At 46.7% G+C, this 23000-nt stretch overlaps 1 protein-coding gene across 1 annotated transcript in view; it reads right to left on the bottom strand.

The window, feature by feature from the left end:
* NCKAP1L (NCK associated protein 1 like) overlaps nucleotides 1-23000 on the bottom strand; it is a 310666-nt gene that overhangs the window by 67291 nt on the left and 220375 nt on the right. Inside the window, exons 28-29 of the mRNA XM_073561415.1 lie at nucleotides 21632-21748; nucleotides 21358-21467 (exon numbers count right to left, since the gene is read on the bottom strand). Coding sequence (XP_073417516.1) covers nucleotides 21358-21467; nucleotides 21632-21748 — 227 coding nt within the window. The remainder of the gene's footprint in view (nucleotides 1-21357; nucleotides 21468-21631; nucleotides 21749-23000) is intronic.

Genomic DNA, 23000 nt, shown 5'->3' with positions numbered 1-23000 from the left:
TATTGCAACAATATTGCAACCCTGTCTACCTGTGAGATGGAAGCTGAGAGGAACCTGCAGATGTGTCAGTTATAATCATACACAGCTCTGCAGTGACATAAGGAGAGCAGAGAACGGCCATTACACGTCACACTAGTAACACTGGTAACCATTACATGTCTCACACTGGTAACACTCCCTTTCTTGTGAAATTAGCTTTGGAGGTGATTCCCATACCGATCAGTGTCCATCCCATAGTCGTGAACAGCTCATTTATATATACGAAAAACATGGACTTCTCTGGAATAAGACATCGAATCGCAGATATCAAGGTATCATTTTATTCAGCTTCCTATGACCTACATACCCATGTAGGCGGTTGATCCTGCTGACAGATTCCCTTTAAATGTAGGATATTTTGACTGTTAAAGGTGCACACAGGAGGCATTACTATTATTTTTAAGGGGGAAAATGTGGACACTTTTCTAGGGAATTTGCCCAGGTCATTAATATTTTTTAGGTAGTCTAGGTAGTCATTTTACCATTTAGCGGGAATGAAAGAGGCATTTTTACTTTGTAAGGGGCATAGTATTGGGTATTCTTATGCCACACAGCAAGTGCAGTGATAGGAACACATATGGAAGCAGAGGTTCAGTATTGGGGCATCAGTAGGATGAGGAGTTTGTTCAGGTTGGGGATAGATGGGGACAACGCTAGAAATGTGAGTCAAATGTGTATTTGTTGTAATCTCTATAGACGAGTCGTGGCTGAAAGAAATTGTTATGACGTCTGAGCCAGATGGAAAAGGCAGAAAAAGTGAACGACTCCATCAATAAGAACGTCAACGGTAAGTCACTATGTATACCTGCACGGTAATCTCATATGTTGTTCTTCAGGACTGGTATCTACCACTATACAGTCCTATAAGGTAATATTTGTGCTGGTCTTTGTATAAAGATTTATCCTCAGTAACAATCGGGTTATCTGCTTTGGTTCCCTTATACCCATGATTAGTGTGAGCGCCACTATATTTGCAAACATGGTTACCTGGTTAGGGGCGCTCTCAATTTTTTTAGTACATACAGATTCAGTGAGCGAAAAAAAAAAATACGCTGATCCAAATAGCACAATGGAATGACATCGGCTGTACTCTGTGTAAGGTCCGTTTTTTCATGGACAGCACTCGGAGCACTTTTGTGAACCTACCCTAAGGGTGCTTGCTGGGGTAGACACATAATGAGACATTTACTCAGTGGCATCTTTAAAGTGATACATGAGAAATATACCAGAAATAGTCCAGAAATCAGTCAGACGGTAACACGAACCACTGCTTTCTTACTTTACTTGCTTTTTTTTTTTTACCCTGCTCTTTAACCATGCTCACATTTGCCATCACCGTTTTTGCTCCACTAATCTTCATTCTCCTTCGTTATCCCCAAACTCCTGCACCCTTGAACCAAATAACTATCTCCCCCTCTCTCTTACCCCTCCACCTCGCTTTATCTGCAGGCATACTCCTTAACCTCAGACCTCTCCTACTAAAATACAATACAAGACGATCACTCTCCTTCACCCACCTGCTTTCCCTTTCTCTGCTGCTTCTCACTGCTGGTGGTGACATATCCCCCAATCCTGCCCCCCCCTGCCTCATACATACCACTAATCCTCACCCCTATCTTTCTCACACTAAGAGAAACTACCGCAATCCCTCACACTTAAAAACTGTGCCACTGACCACCTCCCTCCCGCACCCTCTTTCTGGAGCACTTTGGAAAGCTCGCTCCATCTGCAACAAGCTCCACGTGATCCACGACTTCTTTACCTCCCGCAACCTTTCCTTTCTGGCCCTCACTGAGACCTGGGTGACACCCCCTGACACGGCCTCCCCGGCCGCACTGAGTTATGGCGGCCTCCACTTTACCCACACTCCTCGCCCTGGCAACAGACATGGTGGAGGAGTGGTCCTTTCTAATAACTGCTCCTTCAACCCTATCCAACCCCCACCCTCTCTTATCCTCCCTTCTTTCGAGGTTCACTCTGTCCGTATTTACTCTCCCTCTAATCTCCAAATGGCTGTCATATACCGACCACCGGGCTCAGCCACTGCCTTCATCGACCAATTCTCCACCTGGCTCCTCCACTTTCTCTCTTCTGACATCCTCACCATTATCATGGGGGACTTCAACATCCCCATTGACACCCACCAGCCAGCAGCCTCCAAACTCCTGACACTTACCACATCCTTTGGACTTACTCAGTGGTCCTCCACAGCCACCCACACAGATAGACATACATTATTCCTCATCTTCACTCGCCTCTGTTCCCTATTTAATCTCACAACTTCTCCCTTCCCCCTATCTGACCACCATCTACTCTCATCCTTGTCCTTCTCACCTGCCCCCCATGTCCAGTCACTAGCACATCCTCGCAGAAACCTTGCACACCTAGACTCTCAGACTCTCTTCTGCCTCTGTCCTCCATATCTTCACTCCACAACATGGACAGTGCCACCGCTTTCTACAACGCCACCCTCACATCAGCCATAGACTCAGTCGCTCCTCTCATGCATGGCAAAGTGTGACAAACCAATAGGCAACCCTGGCACAACAACCTCAGCAAAAAACTTCGACAAGCATTCAGGGTCGCGGAGCGGCGTTTGAAGAAAACACGCCTGCCGGACGACTTCACTGCTTTCAAACAAGCTACACTTGCATTTAAATCAGCCCTCACCTTTGCTAAACAGACCTATTTCACAAACCTTGTATCTTCATTATCCCACAACCCAAAACAACTGTTCAGCACATTTAACTCTCTCCTCCGCCCACCACTGCCACCTCCAACTCCCCTCATCTCTGCTGAGGACTTTGCCACCTACTTCAAAAACAAGATCGACCAAATAAGGCAAACCTTTACAGTTCCACCACCCCAACCGCTCCACATACCAGACCTCTGCCCTTCCCTAATAACCTCCCTCTCCAACATCACTGAAGGAAAGCTTACTCATCTCCTTTCCAAATAACACCTCACCACCTGTGCACTTGACCCCATCCCTTCCCACCTGCTCCCCAACCTCACTAACATGATCAGTCCAGCCCTAACCCATCTCTTCAACCTATCCCTAACTTCTGGTACCTTCCCCTCTGCCTTCAAACATGCCACCAAAAACACCCATCCTCAAAAAATCAAACCTTGGCCCAACTGCTATGCTCAGCTATCGGCCCATATCACTGCTCACGTTTGCTTCCAAACTCCTTGAACAGCATGTCCATGCTCAACTTTCCTCCCATCTCTCATCTAACTCCCTCCTTTGTGACGACTCCTGGAGTGGACCCTCTGGGTCGCGACACCAACCCTCCCAGGGCGAGCTGACCTAGTGAAGACCACCCTCTATACAGGGAGTGTCAGGGGCAAGCCCCAGGGGGTGAGGCACCACGACTGCTGGCACCAGGCGGCCGGCTCACAGGAGACACGAGTGGGTGAGAGTGTCTGCAGGAACATGTAAAGTGTGGACACGGGAACACGTGGTATACAGAGACTTCGTTCGTCCGGGTGTGAGTGAAGCAGGAAGCGTGCAAGGAGCACGTCAGAGCACTGAGTCAGGCAGCAGGTGTGCCAGGAGGTGTAACAGAGTAAGAGACTGAGTACAGGATCAGAGTGTGTGCCCGGAGGCACAACTGAGTATAAGACAGAGCACGGAATCAGAGTGTGTGCCAGGAGGCACGACTGAGTATAAGACAGAGTACAGGGTAAGAGCGTGTGCCAGGAGGCACAACCGAGTATGAGACAGAGTACAGTGTCAGAGCATGTGCCAGGAGGCACAACCGAGTACGAGACAGAACACAGGGTCAGAGCGTGTGCCAGGAGGCACAACCAAGTACAAAGCAGAGTGCAGATTCAGAGCGTGTGCCAAGAGGCACAACAGAGTGCAAGGCAGAGGACCTGAGTACAGCGCACAGCCAGGCAGGGACACGGCAGACCAAGCCAGGAGCACAACAATAACCAGGCACCTCCCCTAGGGGGAGGTCGTCTGATATAGCACATGACTACTACTGGTTCCGGGTCAGGACCTAGCCAGAAAGCACATGACCACTACAGGTTCTGGGTCAGGTCCTCCATTACCATAGAGAGGACCGAGCCCTATACAGCACTGACAGGAGCGCGCAAGCGCAAACGTGACACGTAGGAGGAGGCCCGGGGACGAGAGCTGCGCGTGCGCACCCTACGGGACCCCCGGAGTGACCGCAGCTCCGGAAGAGATGACGTCGGGACCGAGGTCCCGCCCCCAGGTGAGCACGGCATGACAGTACCCCCCCTTTACGCCCCCTCTTTCTAAAACTGGAGAGGAACTTAGACAAAATCTGGGGTGCGTGGATATTCTCCCTGGGTTCCCATGACCTCTCCTCGGGGCCAAAACCCTTCCAATCGACCAGGAACATGGTTCTCCCTCTTACCTTCTTCATGGCCAAAATGTCATTCACCTCAAACTCATCCCCCAAGCCAACAGGCTGGGGTGTGTGGCCTGGAGAAGGATGAAATCGGTTAAGAACCACAGGTTTTAGGAGAGACACATGGAAGGAATTGGGAATACGGAGTGAAGGAGGCAGCTTCAATTTGTAAGCAACATCATTAATCCGCCTGAGGACCTCAAAAGGACCAATGTAACGGGGACCCAGTTTGTAAGATGGTACCTTAAGGCGGACGTATTTGGTGGAGAGCCACACCTTGTCACCAGGGAGAAATGGAGGAACGTCCAGGCGCCTCTTGTCAGCGTGTAATTTCATTCTGTCCCGTGCTTTCTCGAGAGCGGTTTTGGTCTCCTGCCATACCCTGGAGAACTCCACAGACTGAGAATCGGCAGCAGGTACCCCCGAGACAGGAAGTACCGGTAGAGGCACATTGAGATGCTGTCCAAAGACGATGAAGAAAGGAGACTTGGTAGACGATTCACTGGAGTGATTATTGTAGGCGAACTCAGCCCAAGGAAGTAGACTGACCCAGTCATTCTGATGAGCATTAGAAAAATGCCGGAGATAGGATGTAAGGATCTGGTTGGTACGTTCCACCTGCCCATTGGTTTGGGGGTGACAGGCGGAAGAGAAATCCAATGACACTTTCATGAGTCCGCATAGAGCTCTCCAGAACCGGGAGGTGAATTGGACCCCTCTATCCGACACGATGTGCTGGGGGAAGCCGTGAATCCTGAAGATATGGGAAATGAAGATCTTCGCCAAGTCAGGAGCAGAGGGTAGTCCGGGAAGAGGAATGAAGTGAGCCATCTTTGAAAATCGGTCTACAACCACCAAGACCACAGTACAACCGGAAAAACAAGGCAGATCAGTAATGAAATCCATGGCTATGTGCTGCCATGGAGCCGACGGAATGGGAAGCGGGAACAGAAGACCGGAGGGTGGTTGTCTGGGTATCTTGTTCTGGGCACAGGACGGGCAAGATGCTACAAAGTCTTTAACATCCTGGGAGAGTGAAGGCCACCAATAATGGCGAGAGATTAAGTCCAAAGTCTTTTTGACACCAACGTGGCCGGCAATCTTGGACGAATGTCCCCAATTTAGCACTCGTTTTCGGTTATTCTCAGCCACAAAGGTTCTTCCCGGAGGTAACGTGGTTAACTTGACAGGAGCCACAGTAATTACTTTGGATAAATCAATGATATGAGAGGGTTCTTCCTCTGCATCAGACGACAGGAATGATCTTGACAACGCATCCGCTCTAACGTTCTTATCGCCGGGCCGAAAATGTAGCTCAAAGTCAAAGCGGGCGAAGAATAGGGACCACCTGGCTTGCCGAGGATTGAGCCTCTGTGCGGACTGGATGTACGCCAGGTTCTTATGGTCTGTGAAGATCTTGAATGGATGTATGGCACCCTCCAGTAAGTACCTCCACTCCTCCAAGGCCAACTTAATGGCCAATAGCTCTTTGTCGCCAATGGAGTAGTTCTGCTCAGTGGAGGAAAATACTTTAGAAAAGAAGCCACAGGTGACAAAACGTCCAGAAGAGGATTTCTGCAGAAGGACTGTGCCAGCCCCAGTAGAGGATGCGTCTACCTCGAGAGTGAAAGGTCTACTAACCTCAGGTCGGTGAAGCGCCGGAGCAGCGGCGAAGGCTTGTTTCAACGACTGGAAGGCCTCTTCAGCCTCAGAGGGCCAAGCCTTTGGGTTAGCTCCCTTGCAGATAAGGGACGAGATGGGGCGAACCAACGAGGAAAAATGAGGAACGAACTGTCGGTAGTAGTTCGCAAAACCAAGGAAGCGTTGGATTGCCTTCACCCCATGGGGCTGTGGCCAATCGAGGACGGCGGACACTTTTGCCGGATCCATGCATAGACCTGATTCTGAGATAATGTACCCCAAGAATGGCAGGGACGTTTGCTCGAAGGCACATTTCTCGAGCTTGGCATAAAGGCGGTTCTCCCTCAGGCGCTGGAGGACTTGACGCACGTTCTTTCTGTGGGCGGAGAGGTCTGGAGAAAAAACGAGGATGTCATCCAGATAGACTACCACGCAGGAGTACAGCATATCCCGGAAGACGTCATTCACGAACTCCTGGAAAACCGCTGGGGCATTGCAGAGGCCGAAGGGCATGACCAAGTACTCGTAGTGACCGTCTCTGGTGTTAAAGGCGGTCTTCCACTCATCCCCGGAACGAATGCGGATCAAGTTGTAGGCCCCACGAAGATCCAGTTTGGTGAAAATTCGAGCTCCTCTAAGTCGGTCAAAGAGCTCCGGGATCAATGGCAATGGGTACTTGTTCTTGACCGTGATATTGTTCAGGCCTCGGTAGTCTATGCAAGGACGGAGGGAGCCGTCCTTCTTTTTTACAAAGAAAAATCCCGCTCCTGCGGGCGAGGAGGACTTACGGATGAAACCTCTAGCAAGGTTCTCCTGGATATAGTCAGACATAGCTTGGGTCTCAGCAGGGGATAGCGGGTATATCCTACCCCTGGGTGGCGTAGAACCAGGAATGAGGTCAATCGGACAGTCATATGGCCGATGGGGGGGCAGAGTCTCGGCCTCCTTCTTGTCGAAAACATCTGCAAAGGACCAGTAAGCCGACGGCAGACCTGTAGGTGCCGGGGATGGACCGGCAGAGTTCATCAGACGGACGGGCAACAGGCACTTCTCCTGACAGAACGGTCCCCACCGGAGTATCTCGCCCGACCGCCAGTCCAGGGTTGGCTCATGAATCCGTAGCCAAGGGAGGCCTAGAAGAAGTGCGTGAGACATGGTGGACAAGACGAGGAAGGAGATCTTCTCCAGGTGCAGGGCTCCGATCTGCAGCTCGATCTCTTCGGTGGCCTGGGTAACGGACTCCAGCACGGACGTACCATTGACCGAAACAATCGACCGAGGAGTCTCCAGGGATCTGACAGGAATCCGGTATTTTTTAACCGCCTCGAGTGTGATAAAATTCCCCTCCGCGCCAGAATCCAGGAAAGCCTCCTCAGAATAACGCTTGGCACCGAGATTCAATAATACGGACACGAGCAGGGGAGGAGAGGAATCACGTACACCTAGGGAGGCCTCTCCTATCAACCCTAGGCGGAGAAGTTTCCCGGCTTCTTGGAGCAGGAACGGAGGAGGGGAGAGGAGCTCCTCTCTCTGGCTAATTCACGGGCACGTTCCTGAAACCGCAGGTCGATGCGTGTCGCCAGTGAGATCAGATCCTCTAAAGAGGTGGGAGTATCCTGACCTGCCAGTACGTCTTTGATCCGACTGGACAGGCCACGCCAAAAGATCCCTACGAGAGCCTCGTTGTTCCAACCGAGTTCGGAGGCCATGGTACGAAAACGGATGGCATACTGTCCTACCGGTAGCGTACCCTGATGGAGGTTAAAGAGGGACTCGGTGATAGAGGCCAGCCGACCCGGCTCGTCGAACACCTTGCGGAAGGTGTCCAAAAAGGTGGAAAGCCGAGAGACGAGTGGGTCATTGCGCTCCCAGAGGGGGTTCACCCATGCTAATGCCTCCCCCTCTAAGTGTGAAACAATAAAGGCAATTTGGGCGCGCTCAGTGGGATAGTGCTGCGGCAAAAGCTCAAAATGTAACCGGCATTGGTTCAGAAATCCTCGACAAAACTTAGGGTCCCCGCTATATCGGGGTGGCTTGCCGAGGCGCGGTATCAGGTGCGGGGCCGAGGACTGGGCAGAAACGGATTGTATGGCCGACAAACGAGACTCCATGGATTTCAAAAAGACCATAATCCTGGTCTGACTCTCCCGTAGGAACACCAGTTCCTTTTGGATGGAGGTGGTGGCACCAGCGGGGTCCATGGCCTGATTATACTGTGACGATTCCTGGAGTGGACCCTCTGGGTCGTGACACCAACCCTCCCAGGGCGAGCTGACCTAGTGAAGACCACCCCCTATACAGGGAGTGTCAGGGGCAAGCCCCAGGGGGTGAGGCACCACGACTGCTGGCACCAGGCGGCCGGCTCACAGGAGACACGAGTGGGTGAGAGTGTCTGCAGGAACGTGTAAAGTGTGGACACGGGAACACGTGGTATACAGAGACTTCGTTCGTCCGGGTGTGAGTGAAGCAGGAAGCGTGCAAGGAGCACGTCAGAGCACTGAGTCAGGCAGCAGGTGTGCCAGGAGGTGTAACAGAGTAAGAGACTGAGTACAGGATCAGAGTGTGTGCCCGGAGGCACAACTGAGTATAAGACAGAGCACGGAATCAGAGTGTGTGCCAGGAGGCACGACTGAGTATAAGACAGAGTACAGGGTAAGAGCGTGTGCCAGGAGGCACAACCGAGTATGAGACAGAGTACAGTGTCAGAGCATGTGCCAGGAGGCACAACAGAGTATGAGACAGAACACAGGGTCAGAGCGTGTGCCCGGAGGCACAACCAAGTACAAAGCAGAGTGCAAGGCAGAGGACCTGAGTACAGCGCACAGCCAGGCAGGGACACGGCAGACCAAGCCAGGAGCACAACAATAATCAGGCACCTCCCCTAGGGGGAGGTCGTCTGATATAGCACATGACTACTACTGGTTCCGGGTCAGGACCTAGCCAGAAAGCACATGACCACTACAGGTTCTGGGTCAGGTCCTCCATTACCATAGAGAGGACCGAGCCCTATACAGCACTGACAGGAGCGCGCAAGCGCAAACGTGACATGTAGGAGGAGGCCCGGGGACGAGAGCTGCGCGTGCGCACCCTACGGGACCCCCGGAGTGACCGCAGCTCCGGAAGAGATGACGTCGGGACCGAGGTCCCGCCCCCAGGTGAGCACGGCGTGACATCCTTGACATCTTGCAATCTCGCTTTCGTCCCCACCACTCCACTGAAACTGCCCTGACCAAAATTACTAATGACTTACAGCCAACGCTAACAGACAGTTCTCCATCCTCCTCCTTCTCGACCTGTCCTCTGCCTTTGACACAGTTGACAACTGCCTACTGCTACAGATTCTTTCTTCCCTTGGCATCAAAGACCTTGCCCTGTCCTGGATTTCCTCATACCTTTCTGACCGCACATTCAGCATTTCCCACACTACCTCCTCATCCCGCCCCCTCTTTGTTGGAGACCCCAAGGCTCTGTCCTGGGACCCCTACTTTTTTTTCCATCTATACTCTTGGCCTAGGACAACTCATACAGTCCCATGGCTTCCAGTACCACCTGTATGCAGATGACACTCAGATCTACCTCTCTGGCCCAGATGTCACCTCTCTGCTGTCCAGAATCCCGAAGTGTCTATCAGCCATATCCTCCTTTTTCACCTCTCGCTTCCTAAAACTTAATGTAGACAAAACTGAACTCATTATCTTTCCTCCATCTCACGTATCTTCCCTACCCGATTTATTATGGTAAACGGCATTACGCTCTCTCCCGCACCTGAAATCCGCTGCCTTGGAGTAACTCTCGACTCTGCCCTGTCTTTCAAACCACATGTCCAAACTCTTGCCACCTCCTGTCGCCTCCAACTCAAAAATATTTCCAGAATCCGTCCCTTCCTCAGCCCTCAATCTACTAAAACTCTTGTACATGCCCTCATCATCTCCCGCCTTGACTACTGCAACACTCTCCTCTGTGGCCTCCCTGCTAACACTCTTGCACCTCTCTAGTCTGTCCTCAATTCTGCTGCCCGACTAATCCACCTCTCTCCACGCTACTCCCGTGTCTCTCCCCTCTGCAAATCTCTCCATTGGCTCCCAATTCCCCAATGAATCCAGTTCAAACTACTAACACTGACCTACAAAGCCATCCATAACCTTTCCTCTCCCTATATCTCTGAACTAATCTCCCAATATCTTCCCTCACGTAATCTTCGATCCTCCCACGACCTCCTACTCTCCTCCACACTTATTCGTTCCTCACACAACCACCTCCAAGATTTCTCCCGAACATCCCCTATCCTCTGGAATTCCATGCCTCAACACGTCCGATTATTCACCACCCTCGGATCCTTCAAACGGAACCTGAAAACCCATCTTTTCAGGAAAGCTTACAGCCTGCAATAACCATTCTGCCGCCTCACCACCGCCTGAGCTGCCGCCTCACCACCACCAAAGCTGCTGACCTTCTGTCTCTTCCCCACTATCCCGTAGAATGTAAGTCCACAAAGACAGGGTCCTCTCCCCTCTGCACCAGTCTGTCATTGTAAATTTGTTTACTGTTAACGGTATCTATAACTTTGTATGTAACCCCCCTTCTCACGTACAGCATCATGGAATTAATGGCGCTATATAAATAAATAATAATAATAATTTACTAAGCTAAATATGCTCCTACAATGCTACAATGCAGTGCAAAACAAGTGATTGGGGTCACATTGTGGCCCTGAGGGTACTGTGACTGCGACATACAAGTCGCAAGAAGACTAACCGCATCGTAGTATGTTGCAACTTGCTTGTTGCAGTCACAGAACCCTCAGCGTCACAATGCGACCAGATTCATGGCTATTGCTCTGCGATGTAGCAGCAACACCTATGTATCGGCCAAAGTCGCCATGTAGCCCCAGCCTTCAGCTTTTTCATGCTTAGAAACTACACTGACTTTAAAACCTCCACCATATCCAATATAATACAAATAAAAGTAGTCATCCGCAAAAGTAAAATAACTTGTGCACTCTCTTATCATAGGGACATTAAAAGTATTTTCAGAATGTTTTGTAGCTGAAAAATAATCTTCACTTGTTACAAATGTTAGAAAATAATTCATTCAAACCCAGTAATGGGTGAATTAAGACGGTATTATTTCCCCAACACAAGGTTCATCATGCAGAAAAAAAGCCAGATTTTAGGCACAAACTATTGCCAGGAAATTTAATACAGCTATTATTGTTCTGCCATAGTAATCAAAAATTCTAGCCGCAGATTAAAAAGTGCTGTAATTGATTCTCAGCTGTGAGCTTATTGTTTCATCAAAACTTGTCAGCACAATATTTTATAAAAAAAACAAACTTTTTTTGTGATATGTTCAAAGGAATTTATCAGAATTAAGTAGATTTAAAAGTTTAGCAGAAAATGATTCTCAGTAATGATCAATGGCAATTAATTATAGGAAAGATTTGTGTTCAGTGTTCTCCCAAATACCTTCTGTCAGTTTCAACAAGATTAATCCCAATTATCTAATTTCATTGTAAGTGGTTGGACAGGATTTCCAATGTAAAAAATGGAGACAACTTGTCCCATTAGATTTTTAGACAAAAATATCATCTTCTTTGATAATAAAGTTTACAATAGATTTACTAAGCAAATTGCAATAGAATTCAGTTGTAAATTGTGCCAAGAAAGTGTGGAAAACCCATTAAATGCTTCTGGCGAGAGCTGATCAACACTATAAGGCCGGGGTCACACTTGCAAACTCACGCGAGTCTCTCACATCAATACCCGACACTGCTGCCGGCACTCGGGACTGGAGCGCTCTGCTGCATAGAAATACATGCAGCCACACACCCTGGTTCAGAGTGCTGGCGGCAGAGCCGGGTACAGATGCGAGAGACTTGTGCGAGTTTCTCACTTTCCAGTTGCAAGTGTGACCCCGGCCTAACAAGTTGGTCGGTGCTCATTTAAGACAATTTTATATGGACTGATCCATACTGTGTTGTTAAAGGGAATCCGTCACCCTATTTTTCTGCGGCCACAGCCATCAGGGGCTTATTTACAGCATTCGGTAATGCTGCAGATAAGCCCCTGATGTACCGTGAAAGAGAAGAAAAAGGAGTTAGATTATACTCACCCAGGGGCGTTCCGGGTCCGGTTCAGGTCCGGAGGGAGTCATGGTCCGGTCCAGCGCCTCCCGGAAGAGGTCAAGCGCCTGCACACTGCAGTACTCTGCTCTGCCCTCAAAAGGACAGAGTAGTGCACCTGCTACGGAGCCGCGACAGGAAGGAATGAAGAGGACATCATCGCTGCAATATGGGAGGCGCCTGACCGGACCACGACTCCCTCCGGACCTGAACCGAACCTGGAACGCCCCCTGGGTGAGTATAATCTAACTCCTTTTTCTTCTCTTTCAGGGTACATCAGGGGCTTATCTACAGCCTTACAGAATGCTGTAGATAAGCCCCTGATGGCGGTGGCCGCAGCTGATAGGAGAAAAATAGGTGACAGATTCCCTTTAATATGAATGTTCACTCTCTGGATATCTCTTGCTTACACCAGGAGATATAATGCCAACAAGAAATTATGATGAATGCTTATCTGGACGTTTATTTGCCCGTGTACCCAAGTTAAATGCACTAGACTTGTTAACAGCGTGCCCCAATGTCAAGCATACTATTGGTGTTAGGTACACTAGCCATAAGGTGGCATAATAAAAAGTGTCTAAAATGCCAAATTTATGTAATTGTAATCAATTTGCTACAGTTTTTGCCACTCTAAAATACATTCATCCTGTATTGTGCACAATTGTGTAGAACAGTTTTATCCTGTGTTGTGTACAATAGTGCTCCTCATATTGGCCTACTGGCTATTGAACTTAACTTTTAAAGAGTTCCTAAAGATGCCTACAAGATCTTTTTCTTAAGGATCTTCTAAATACAGTATGGTGACCACATTTAAAAGTTTTCTTGTCTTTTAACTATAAAATATCAATGTCAGTCACAGCACACTTATAAAAGTGACAACTATAATACACCAATAGTAGAACCAGCCCTTGTTCCTCCTAAATAGTAGCAACCAGAGAACATCCATAACAAAACTACTCATAGTACTCCAATAACAGTGCCATCTACTTACTCTGTCCCTACAACTATGACTGACAGAGCAATTCTTAGCACCTCTATACTTCATACTTATTGCTACATTAGACAATCAGGTAAGGTTAATAGAAGTCTCCAAAATGTCTGGGAAAAGCAATATCTACCAATATAAGGGCTCACTCAAACATCAGGGATCTTTCTCATATGCAAAACAAAGGTCAGATTTCCATCAGTGTTTTTGATCAGTGGCTTACCAGTTTAGTCGAGTGTCAGATTTTACAATCAGAGTTTAAATGTGTCAGTTTTTACCCTGAGAGTTTGGTCAGAGTGTCAGTTTTTACCATCAGAGATTTGTCAGAGTGTCAGTTTTTACCCTCAGAGTTATAGTGTCAGTTTTAACCATCAGAGTTTAAAAGTGTCAGAGTTTGGATAGACTGTTAGTTTTTATCGTCAGAGTATCAGTTTCAACTATCAAAGTTTTGTCAGAGTGACAGATTTTACCATCACACTTTAGCCAGTGTCATCAGTTTTCTTTGGATAAAAACAAAATGATGGAGGTTTATCAAGCTTCTAATATCACCAGTGAATAAACTGGACGAGTGCAATCTGATAAATAATCTGATTGCTTTCGGACCAGTGTTACTCTATGGGGCAGAGCACATCTGCGATTATTTTTTCATGCAGATTCGACATGAGAGAAGAAATGTAGAATTCTGCGAGTTGCTGTGAGAATCGAATCACATGTACCCATACAAGTCTATTCCGCAGACGCTGGCAATGGAGGAAATGGAGAAATTACTTTCTACGTCTCCTCTGCACCTGTGCTGCGATTCTCTCATGCGAGAGGATCGGAGCACAGAGCACTGACACTTGGCTCACACTCACAACAGAGCTGGAGCCGAAAGTCATTAGGATATCACATCCGATGCTCTCACATCAGATGCCACGCACACAGCCTGGGAAAGATGGACATCATTCAGATGACATCCAAGTGATGTCCAGTTTTTTCACAGATCCATAGACTTGTATTGGCGAGTTTGATCTGAGATTTTCATCAAAATTGAACATGGCTCTATGCAGTGGCGTAACTACAAAGTTATGGGCCTTGGTGCGAATTTTCAAATGGGGCCCCCCATGCCAAAATACACGCACATCTTCACTCCGTACACCTCGTACAAAGGCGGCTCCTCTCCGTCCACCTTGTACACACGCGGCTCTGCACACCTCGTACACACACGACTCCACTCACATCGTACACACATGGCTGCGCTCCGTACACCTCGCACACACACGGCTCCGCTCCGTACACCTCGTACACACACGGCTCCACTCCGTACACCTCATACACACACGGCTCCGCTCCGTACACCTCATACACACGTGGCTCCACTCACCTCGTACACACACGGCTCCACTCACCTCATACACACACAGCTCTGCTCCGTACACTTCGTACACACACGGCTCTGCTCTGTACATCTTGTACAGACACGGCTCAACTCCGTACACCTCGTACACACACGGCTCTACACACCTCGTACACACACAGCTCCACACACCTCGTACACACACAGCTCCACACACCTCGTACACACACACAATCTCCACTCACCTTGTACACACATGGCTCCACTCACCTCGTACACACATAGCTCTGCTCCATACACCTCGTACACACACGGCTCCGCTCCATACACCTCGCACACACACATGGCTCTGCTCCATACACCTCGCACACACACTGCTCTGCTCTGTACACCTCGTACACACACGACTCCACTCTGCACACCCCACACACACACATCTTCACTCTATACACCTTGTACACACACAGCTCTGTTACATCCATCCTGTAAACCCCTCCTGACCCCACACAGAAACTTACCTCATCCAGCATCAAGACAACCAGCACAGCAGAGTCGTGCAGACAACAAGGCTCCTGATCATGTGACCCCCTGACTCCTCCCCTCCTGTGACCTCAACACAGGTCCTGTGCGCACAGCCACAGAACAGCCTAGGACTTCTTTGCAGGCTGTGGGGGGCTGCGGTGGGTCTATCTGGGAGGGAGAGGATGGGGTGCATGGGGGGGGTGGTGGCTCAGTGCGGGACATAGGGTGAGGTCAAAAACGGGACTATCCCGTGAGAATCAGCACAGTTGGGAGATATCATGGTCTGACCTGCCGGGCACCTGACTCCTCCCGGGCCCGGTCGCAGTGGCAACTGCTGAGACTGTGGTAGTTACACCCCTGGCTCTATGATTTTGTGTGGAACCCCTCGGCCCTCAGAAGTACATTGACATGTGAACAGCTCCTTAGACTGTAATAGACACTATTCTTGAAAAACGAGAAATGAGAAAAAGTGATTTCTGAATGAGGCTTTAGGCAGAAGAGATCTGCATCCTTTGCTGTCTGGGATCATGTTAAACCAGGCAATTAGCAAAAGATATTTCATTACTAAATCTTGTGGAAATTTAGTTTTCCATAGTAATGCAGATCAGTTTTTTAAAATTGGTCTACAGAGGTCCTAGTGTTGTCCACTCCTAAGCATAAAAATATGTTAAAATTATAGAAAAAGTCAATTTCAAGCAAAAAAACAATCTAAATTGGACTTATAGTTAAAATAATCAAACCTTTGTTATGTAGCTATGAGAAGCACTAGCTTTTCTTTTTGGAAGATGATCCATGATTGGCAAGTGTGCTCTTATCTTCTGAAAGATATTTAATGGGTTTATCTACTGTTCTTTATGACTTTAGGGGATTGCTTTAAAAATTATTCAAATGAAACAACCAGGGAACACAACAAAGGCTGTTCTACTGGTATAAAGACGGCTCCAAGAGGCTTTTATTAGATTCTAAGTACAGAAAAAGGAAGCCAAAAAAACTTAAGTCACTGACAAAAAAATCATATTGCAGCTCTACTTATTTGCTTATGATATTTTATTTCATTATTCATTATTTTTTCTTTTTTATTATACAGACACATTCTGCCAATTGTATTCATGTGGGTAATTTACACCTGCACAGACTGACATTTCCAATTTTGTGTAAGTTAGCTCAATGTATGTCATTGCATAGTGCTAGAGTAAAGAAGGGGTTAATGTCTTCAGGCCTTCCAAATCTCACCATAAGACCTCATTCACATGTCAGTATTTTTGCATCAGTGTTTGTATGCTAAAGCCAGGAGTGGGACTTAAGGTCCCGTTACATTTAGCGATGCACCAGCGATCCCGACAATGATATGACCCGGTCAGGATCGCTGGTGCATCGCTAAATGGTCGCTAGTGAGCTGCCAAACAGGCAGATCTCACCAGCGATGCAGCAGCGGTCGGCGGTCGTTACTTACCTGTCACACGCAGCTCTGCTGACGTCTTCCACCCGCGTCCATGAGTCGCTCGTCGGCACCAGCAGGAAGCCGGCGATGAGAAAATGGACCATCCCGTTCTCGCGTGATCAGCGATATCCAGCGGGGAGCCAGGTCGCAGGTAAGTGTCACATGTAGCGAGATCGCTAGCGATATTGATGTTGCGTCACAAAATTGGTGACGCTTTAGCGATATTGCTAGCGATCTCGCTATGTGTGAAGGGGGCTTTAGACCCCGTTCACACATCCTGATATTACCAGTATTTGAAAAGCAGTACTAATGTTACCCGTGTCCATGTGTTACATACTGTATGTGTGGCATACAAGTGGCATCCATGTGCCGTCCGTGTGCCGCATCAGTGTGACATGTACCGGAGCCTGGGAAAATCAGTGGAGTTAGCGCTATTCCAAGGCGCTGTGTGCTGAAGCACTTATCGTCACCTGATCTCTCTGCGATCAGCACAACCAGACAAAAATGTTGAGAGTTGGAGTCAGCACAAGCTAAGTTTGTATAGTGCGCCTTAAATAATTAAATTTAAAAGAAAAAACCAGCGTGGGGTCCCTTGTAATTTTCATAACCAGCTGAGGGAAAGTCGACAGCTAGGAGCTGATGTTAATATTCTGGGAAGGGGCCAATAGCCATAAAGGTTCCCAGGCTATTAATATCAGTCTTTGTGCCTGTTTTTTGTCTAGTATTGTACCTTTGTTTGCAGTCAGTTCATTATACTAAATGCGCCTTTTCTGGATTCTATTTTATACGTGTTCGCCTGTTTTTCATTTGTTTTCCGCTTTGTGCGAGGAGTTTAGTGATTCCAGATGTTTTAGCCCAATTCATTAATCGCGACTTTTTAAAAAGTTGCTAAATTTGGTGCCATTTCGCTCCAGTTTCCCCTGGTGTATTTTTGAGCACACCATCAATTTGCCACAATTCTGCAATTCTTGGGGGGCCAAAAAGTTGCAAAAGCAGTTCAAGACAGGAAAAAAGGCCATTTTTGACTTTGCACCAAATTTATGATTTGTATACGACATTTTAATGCATTTGTCGCAAAAAAAGGCAATTACTGCAAAAAATTACAGTGACAAAAAGAACTGGAAATAATGAATTGGGGCCTTTGTATTTTGTCGGTCGCTCTTCATGGCTGCAGGTGGCCGAATCGTCACAGTGTGCAGTTCTATTGAGAGAAGCAGATGAGAATCTAGGTGGCACGTGATTGCAACTATGCGGTTAGTGTACTTGCGGCCACATGGCTGCCAACTCATACTCGGAATACAGGGATATCGAGACAGTCGGCAATCTACAATCGCATACAAGATTTCTCCCGCACATCCCCTCTACTCTGGAACTCTCTATCACAACATATCAGACTCGCGCCTACCATGGAAACCTTCAAAAAGAACTTGAAGACCTACCTCTTCCAACAAGCCTACAACTTGCAGTAACCACCGATCCACCAAACCGCTGCCTGACCAGCTCTACCCTCGCCTACTGTATCCTCACCCATCCCGTTGTAGATTGTGAGCCCTCGTGGGCAGGGTCCTCATCCTGTACCAGTCGTGACTTGTATTGTTTAAGATTGCTGTACTTGTATGTATTATGTTTACCCCTCCTCACATGTAAAGCGCCATGGAATAAATGGCGCTATAATAAATAATAATAATAATCTACAATCACATAGAGAGACTGTACAAAATTTGTCTAGAGCCTGGCAAACCGCTTTAAGGTTAGTACAGCAAGATCCTATTCACTATTAATGCACTATCCCATATATTGAGTTTACATTATTATTATGCAATTCTGAATCTGACAATGGCATTAAAATATGACAAAAATTCAGACCCCATCATGAGCAGTGTGTAAATCCTGAAGGCCGGAACCTGGTGTTACAGACCCAGCACTTTCATGTGACATTTCTATATTCACTTCCATCAGTCCTGTTACCACCCTGAAGGCTAATCTATACCTTGCACTTCTTGTACATGTAGAGGAGTTAATGCACGGAGCCATGTCATGTGGAAACCACTGTCGATGCTTTTCATGGGAAGTTATTCGACTTAAGAAATCGAGTGTGCTTTGATGTGTGTGATGTGAGCTGTGTAATGTTGCCTTCATTTTCAGGGCTGCATATTTCCAGCTCATTTAGTCTGCTAGTGTGCAATGGTTTCTACAGACGTTTTACAAGAGTCTCGGCTCTTATATAGTCCTGTGACAATCCCGTGTCCATGTACAGAGGATGCCTGCCGTGAGGGTCTCATGTTTAATTCCTAATGCAGCAGTTTTGAATTCATCAATTGGCTCCTGTCTTACCATATCTATGGAAGGAATTATTACAAGGGCTATATTGCCAGGATATATGGGAAATTAACCATTATCCCCAAGTATCCTGTAATGGGAATGTCTACAAAACATTTATGTGAAACAATAAATAAATACTAATCCTAATTCATTATCTATAACCTGTTTTGTCTCTCTCCATGTCAGTATGAGACTAATTTAAAAGGGTTTTTCCCACAGTAGACATTTATTACCTGTTGACTGGATAGGGAAAAATTAACTTATTATTTATTGTGCTTATTTATAGAGAACCATCAAATTCCGCAGCGCTTTACATACATCATCACTGTCCCCAATGGGGCTCACAATCTAGATTCCCTATCAGTATGTCTTTGGAGTGGGGGAAGAAACCAAAGAATCCGGTAGAAACACATGCAAAAACGGAGAGAACATTCAAACTCATTTCTGCGGGACCCGTAGAAGCGCTAAGCAAATACGAAACGGCCGTAGTCCGTCAGGCTCTCTCATCTGCATAGCTCCCCTGCTACCTGCACTCCGCTCTTCAATATGATTTGATGTCACGTTTTACCATGGAAAAAAATTGCACATCAAGAAAGATCTGGATGAGTTCTCAACTTCTTTCAATTTCTTTTTATTTACCTTGATGTTATCTATGTGAATACACCACCCTACAGAGATCCTAAGGAGGCATACTGAGGTGTCAACCAGTGAACATTGCTTATTTTTATCAACTGGTGCCTAATTCCCTTTTTAAAAACTCATTTCAGATGTTGTCCTTGGTGGGATTTGAACCTAGGAAATGATTGATGACCAGTGTTCCCACCGGTGTGACCCCACCATTCACTAAAATGGGAGTCCTGAACTCCAGTGTAGGCAAATTTGAATGGAGATGCTGTAAATCGTGCAGGATATCACTCCATTCAGGTCAGGGACAGTAGAGTACAGCACTTGGTTTGTTTCTGTATGTCTCATAGACACTGAATGATACGGCACGGTGCATGATCAACCATTGTGCCATTCCATCTTCTTCTCACTGCGGAATGCAGTCAGGGGGAAATAGGGGGCTAAGGACCCCCATAGGTGGAGCCTCCAGCAATCAGACATTCAACACCTATCTTAATTTTCTCTAGTGAAAGACTCTCTTTAAATGGTTATTCTGTTGTTGAAACATAAGTAGAGAATAATCAAAATTAAGCAAGTTTCCAATTAACTTCCTATTTATATCTACATCTGTTCTCCTATCCCTGCTGTACTCTTTTTTTATTGTTTATTGCTTAAACAGCTATTCTCAAATTGTCTCTTGAGCAGCTCAATTCTGGCTCCTTACAGTCTCCTTGCTTCCTGGTTTCTGGTAGGGTGGGCTCTCCTCCATGAGTGACAGTGCTGGTGAGTAGCCAAGCTCTAGTAGAAATAGAACTATAAAGCTCAGCACAAGTTCTACTATAACACAATCAGCTGTCAGTGCTCATTCTGAATCTGAATTTATACAAGCACACAGGTGTAAACAGAGAGAGTCATGATTAGAAGAACTGCTCTGGAAGCTGCAGGCTGCTGATTTGGCAAGATTTATACCAGCAGCTTCCAGGAAGCTGAAAGTGTTGGTGACGGAGATGAGCAGCTGACTGCCGTATAATAATCAATGTGCACGCTGTCACGATTTCTCAGCATTATTGATGCAAGCTGAAGGTTTGCAAACTTGCAGTCATGTGCCTACTACACTCATTTCGATTTTCTCAATTCGCTTAAATTGAGAGAAGTCAAAAGCGTTGAGTTGGCATGTGGCCACAAGTAGGCAAATCCCATGCATGTGGTCACTTGGCTCCCTGCAAATGTGAGCCCTATTGATCATCTAGAACGTTTCCCCATCTGTTACAATTCACATTTTTAGCATCATCTTATTTCAATACCACCAACCACATCATTGGATGGATACTAATCAGCAGGTGAAGCATTCATGTGATAACCCATTGTAGCCTGCTCCTCAGTTATCCAATATTTGGCAAAACTGCCTAATACTTTAACTAAAAAAACAATAAAAGGCATCCTGAGAACACATTCATGTAATAGACCAAAAAGTTTATGTTATACCGAAAGGAAATCTGTCACTAAGTTTCTATTATGTTGTCCAGGTGCAGCTCAACCTGGACACCAAATCCCTGATTCCAGTGATGTGTCATTAACTGGGTTTCATGGTGTAGTTTGGATATAATCACTTTCTCTGCTGCAGATATACCAGTTCTCAGAATACTGAGCTCTGTATAACCCCGCCCATATCCCTGATGGACAGATTTCTGTGTACACTGTGCATAGGCAGAAAGCTGCTAATCAGTGATGAAAGGTAAACGGACTACGATGACTACATGGCATGAGACAACTAGTCCTCTAGTGAAACTACAAAAAGCAGCCCAGTAAGTGACACATCCCTGGAATCAGTGTCTCTGTCTCTACATTATGCTGTTCTCAGATTAAATAGTAAAAACTTGCTGACAGATTCCCTGTAGCTATTGTGATAAACTACAGTACACTATACTTAATATGCCTTGGGAATCTTTAGTCTCTGCTTACCAACAGGAATTCCTTGAGGTGGATTTCAATGTTCTTGTGGTAGATGGTAAAAAAGGCAGCAGATACCTGGATGATAGCCTTGGCCAGACAATGGATATTGTTATTATAACCTATAAAAGTAATCACAGCTCCATGAGTTTTTGATGTGCTTTGACAATGACTACTATAGCATATATGCACATGTAGCATTAACAATGGACAAGTGCAGCGTAATCCCTTCAGACACATGACAACGGGCAATTTACGGTAAGTATGTTATGAGAATTCTTCTCACCATCATTCTGAATGTTGTAAATAGAAAGGGAATCAGAAGCTAGGAGTGGGAGGGAGACGGCGACAAACACTTGAAGAAGACAAGCCAACTTGTATTCTTCCTCCAGGGATGAGCTTTCTGCCAAAAAAAAGAAGGTACATACAATAGAGCATCAAGAAAACTGAAAAACACGTAGAAAGAAATAAAAAAAAACAGCATGTGTTAATGAAACTACTGAAACCCTTTTGTTGGACCCTTTTCCACGTTGCAACCACAGTGAATTTTTTTGCCTCAACTGTGAAAAACATCAGACCATGTGCTGTGATGCTACAAAATCGCAGCAAAAACATTGTAGCTTGACCACAATTGCAGCCAAAAAATAAATAGCACTGGCTACAATGTGTGAATACGGCCAGAAATCCTCTTTCCCAAAAAAGTGTTTGCAACCCTAATTAGTGCCAGTCAAAAACTAAGGGTATTCCCATCTTCAAGATCCTCTCACAATATGTAGTAGATGTAATAGTTAATAATTATTAGCAAATACCTTCAGCTAGAAGTGTAGTATAGTTCTTCTGATTCGCTATGTCTCTTTCCTCATGTGCAGGCATTGCAAGACCTTATGTATCCATGGTTATGACCACTGATATAGTGGTAGTTAGTTAGCTAGTGGTCGCCACTAGAGATGAGCGAATTTGTTTGGACTTTGTCCCAAATTATGATTTTGACATATTCGAGCCGAATGTTTGTCTTATGATCAGTTCTAAACATATTTGGTAATTTCTACTCCCATTGACTCTAATGACGTTCGGCTGTGTACGACGAATATTGCAAAAACGATATTCGATTCCGATCGTATTCGGAACCGAATCAGAACAAATTCGCTCATCTCTAGTTATGATGTGCCAGCTTCATAAAAAGGGTGTGCACTTGTTAATGCATTTTGTACATATCATGCCAAAAGTATCTTTCATTAAAGGGGTTGGCCACTACTTTTTTATTGATGGCTTATCATTAATCGGTGGGGGTGCGACGCCCGGAACCTCTGCCGATCAGCTAAACCGGTGTAGGAGGCGGCTGGAAGTTCTCAGATGCTGCAGAACACAGAAGCACTGTCATTTCTATCGGGGCCGTGGCGGGGTATCGCAGATCTATGCCCTATACAAATAACTAGGGTGTGGATCTGTAGCACCCTGCTGCACCCACAATAGAATGGTGGAGAAAGTGTGTTATGGCAACATCCAAGAACTTCCAGAACCGGGACTGGAACACAATAGAGTGGTGGAGAAAGTGTGTTATGGCAACATCCAAGAACTTCCAGCCGCCGGCACTGGTCGCACCCCTACCAGTCAACTATTGATAGGCCATCAATAAACAAGCAGTGGCCAGCTTC

Source organism: Dendrobates tinctorius, unplaced genomic scaffold (genome assembly GCF_039654945.1).
Source record: "Dendrobates tinctorius isolate UK_male_01 unplaced genomic scaffold, ASM3965494v1 ptg000319l, whole genome shotgun sequence".
Classification (NCBI taxonomy): Eukaryota; Metazoa; Chordata; class Amphibia; order Anura; family Dendrobatidae; genus Dendrobates; species Dendrobates tinctorius.
This window is presented reverse-complemented; position numbering and strand designations above follow the sequence as displayed.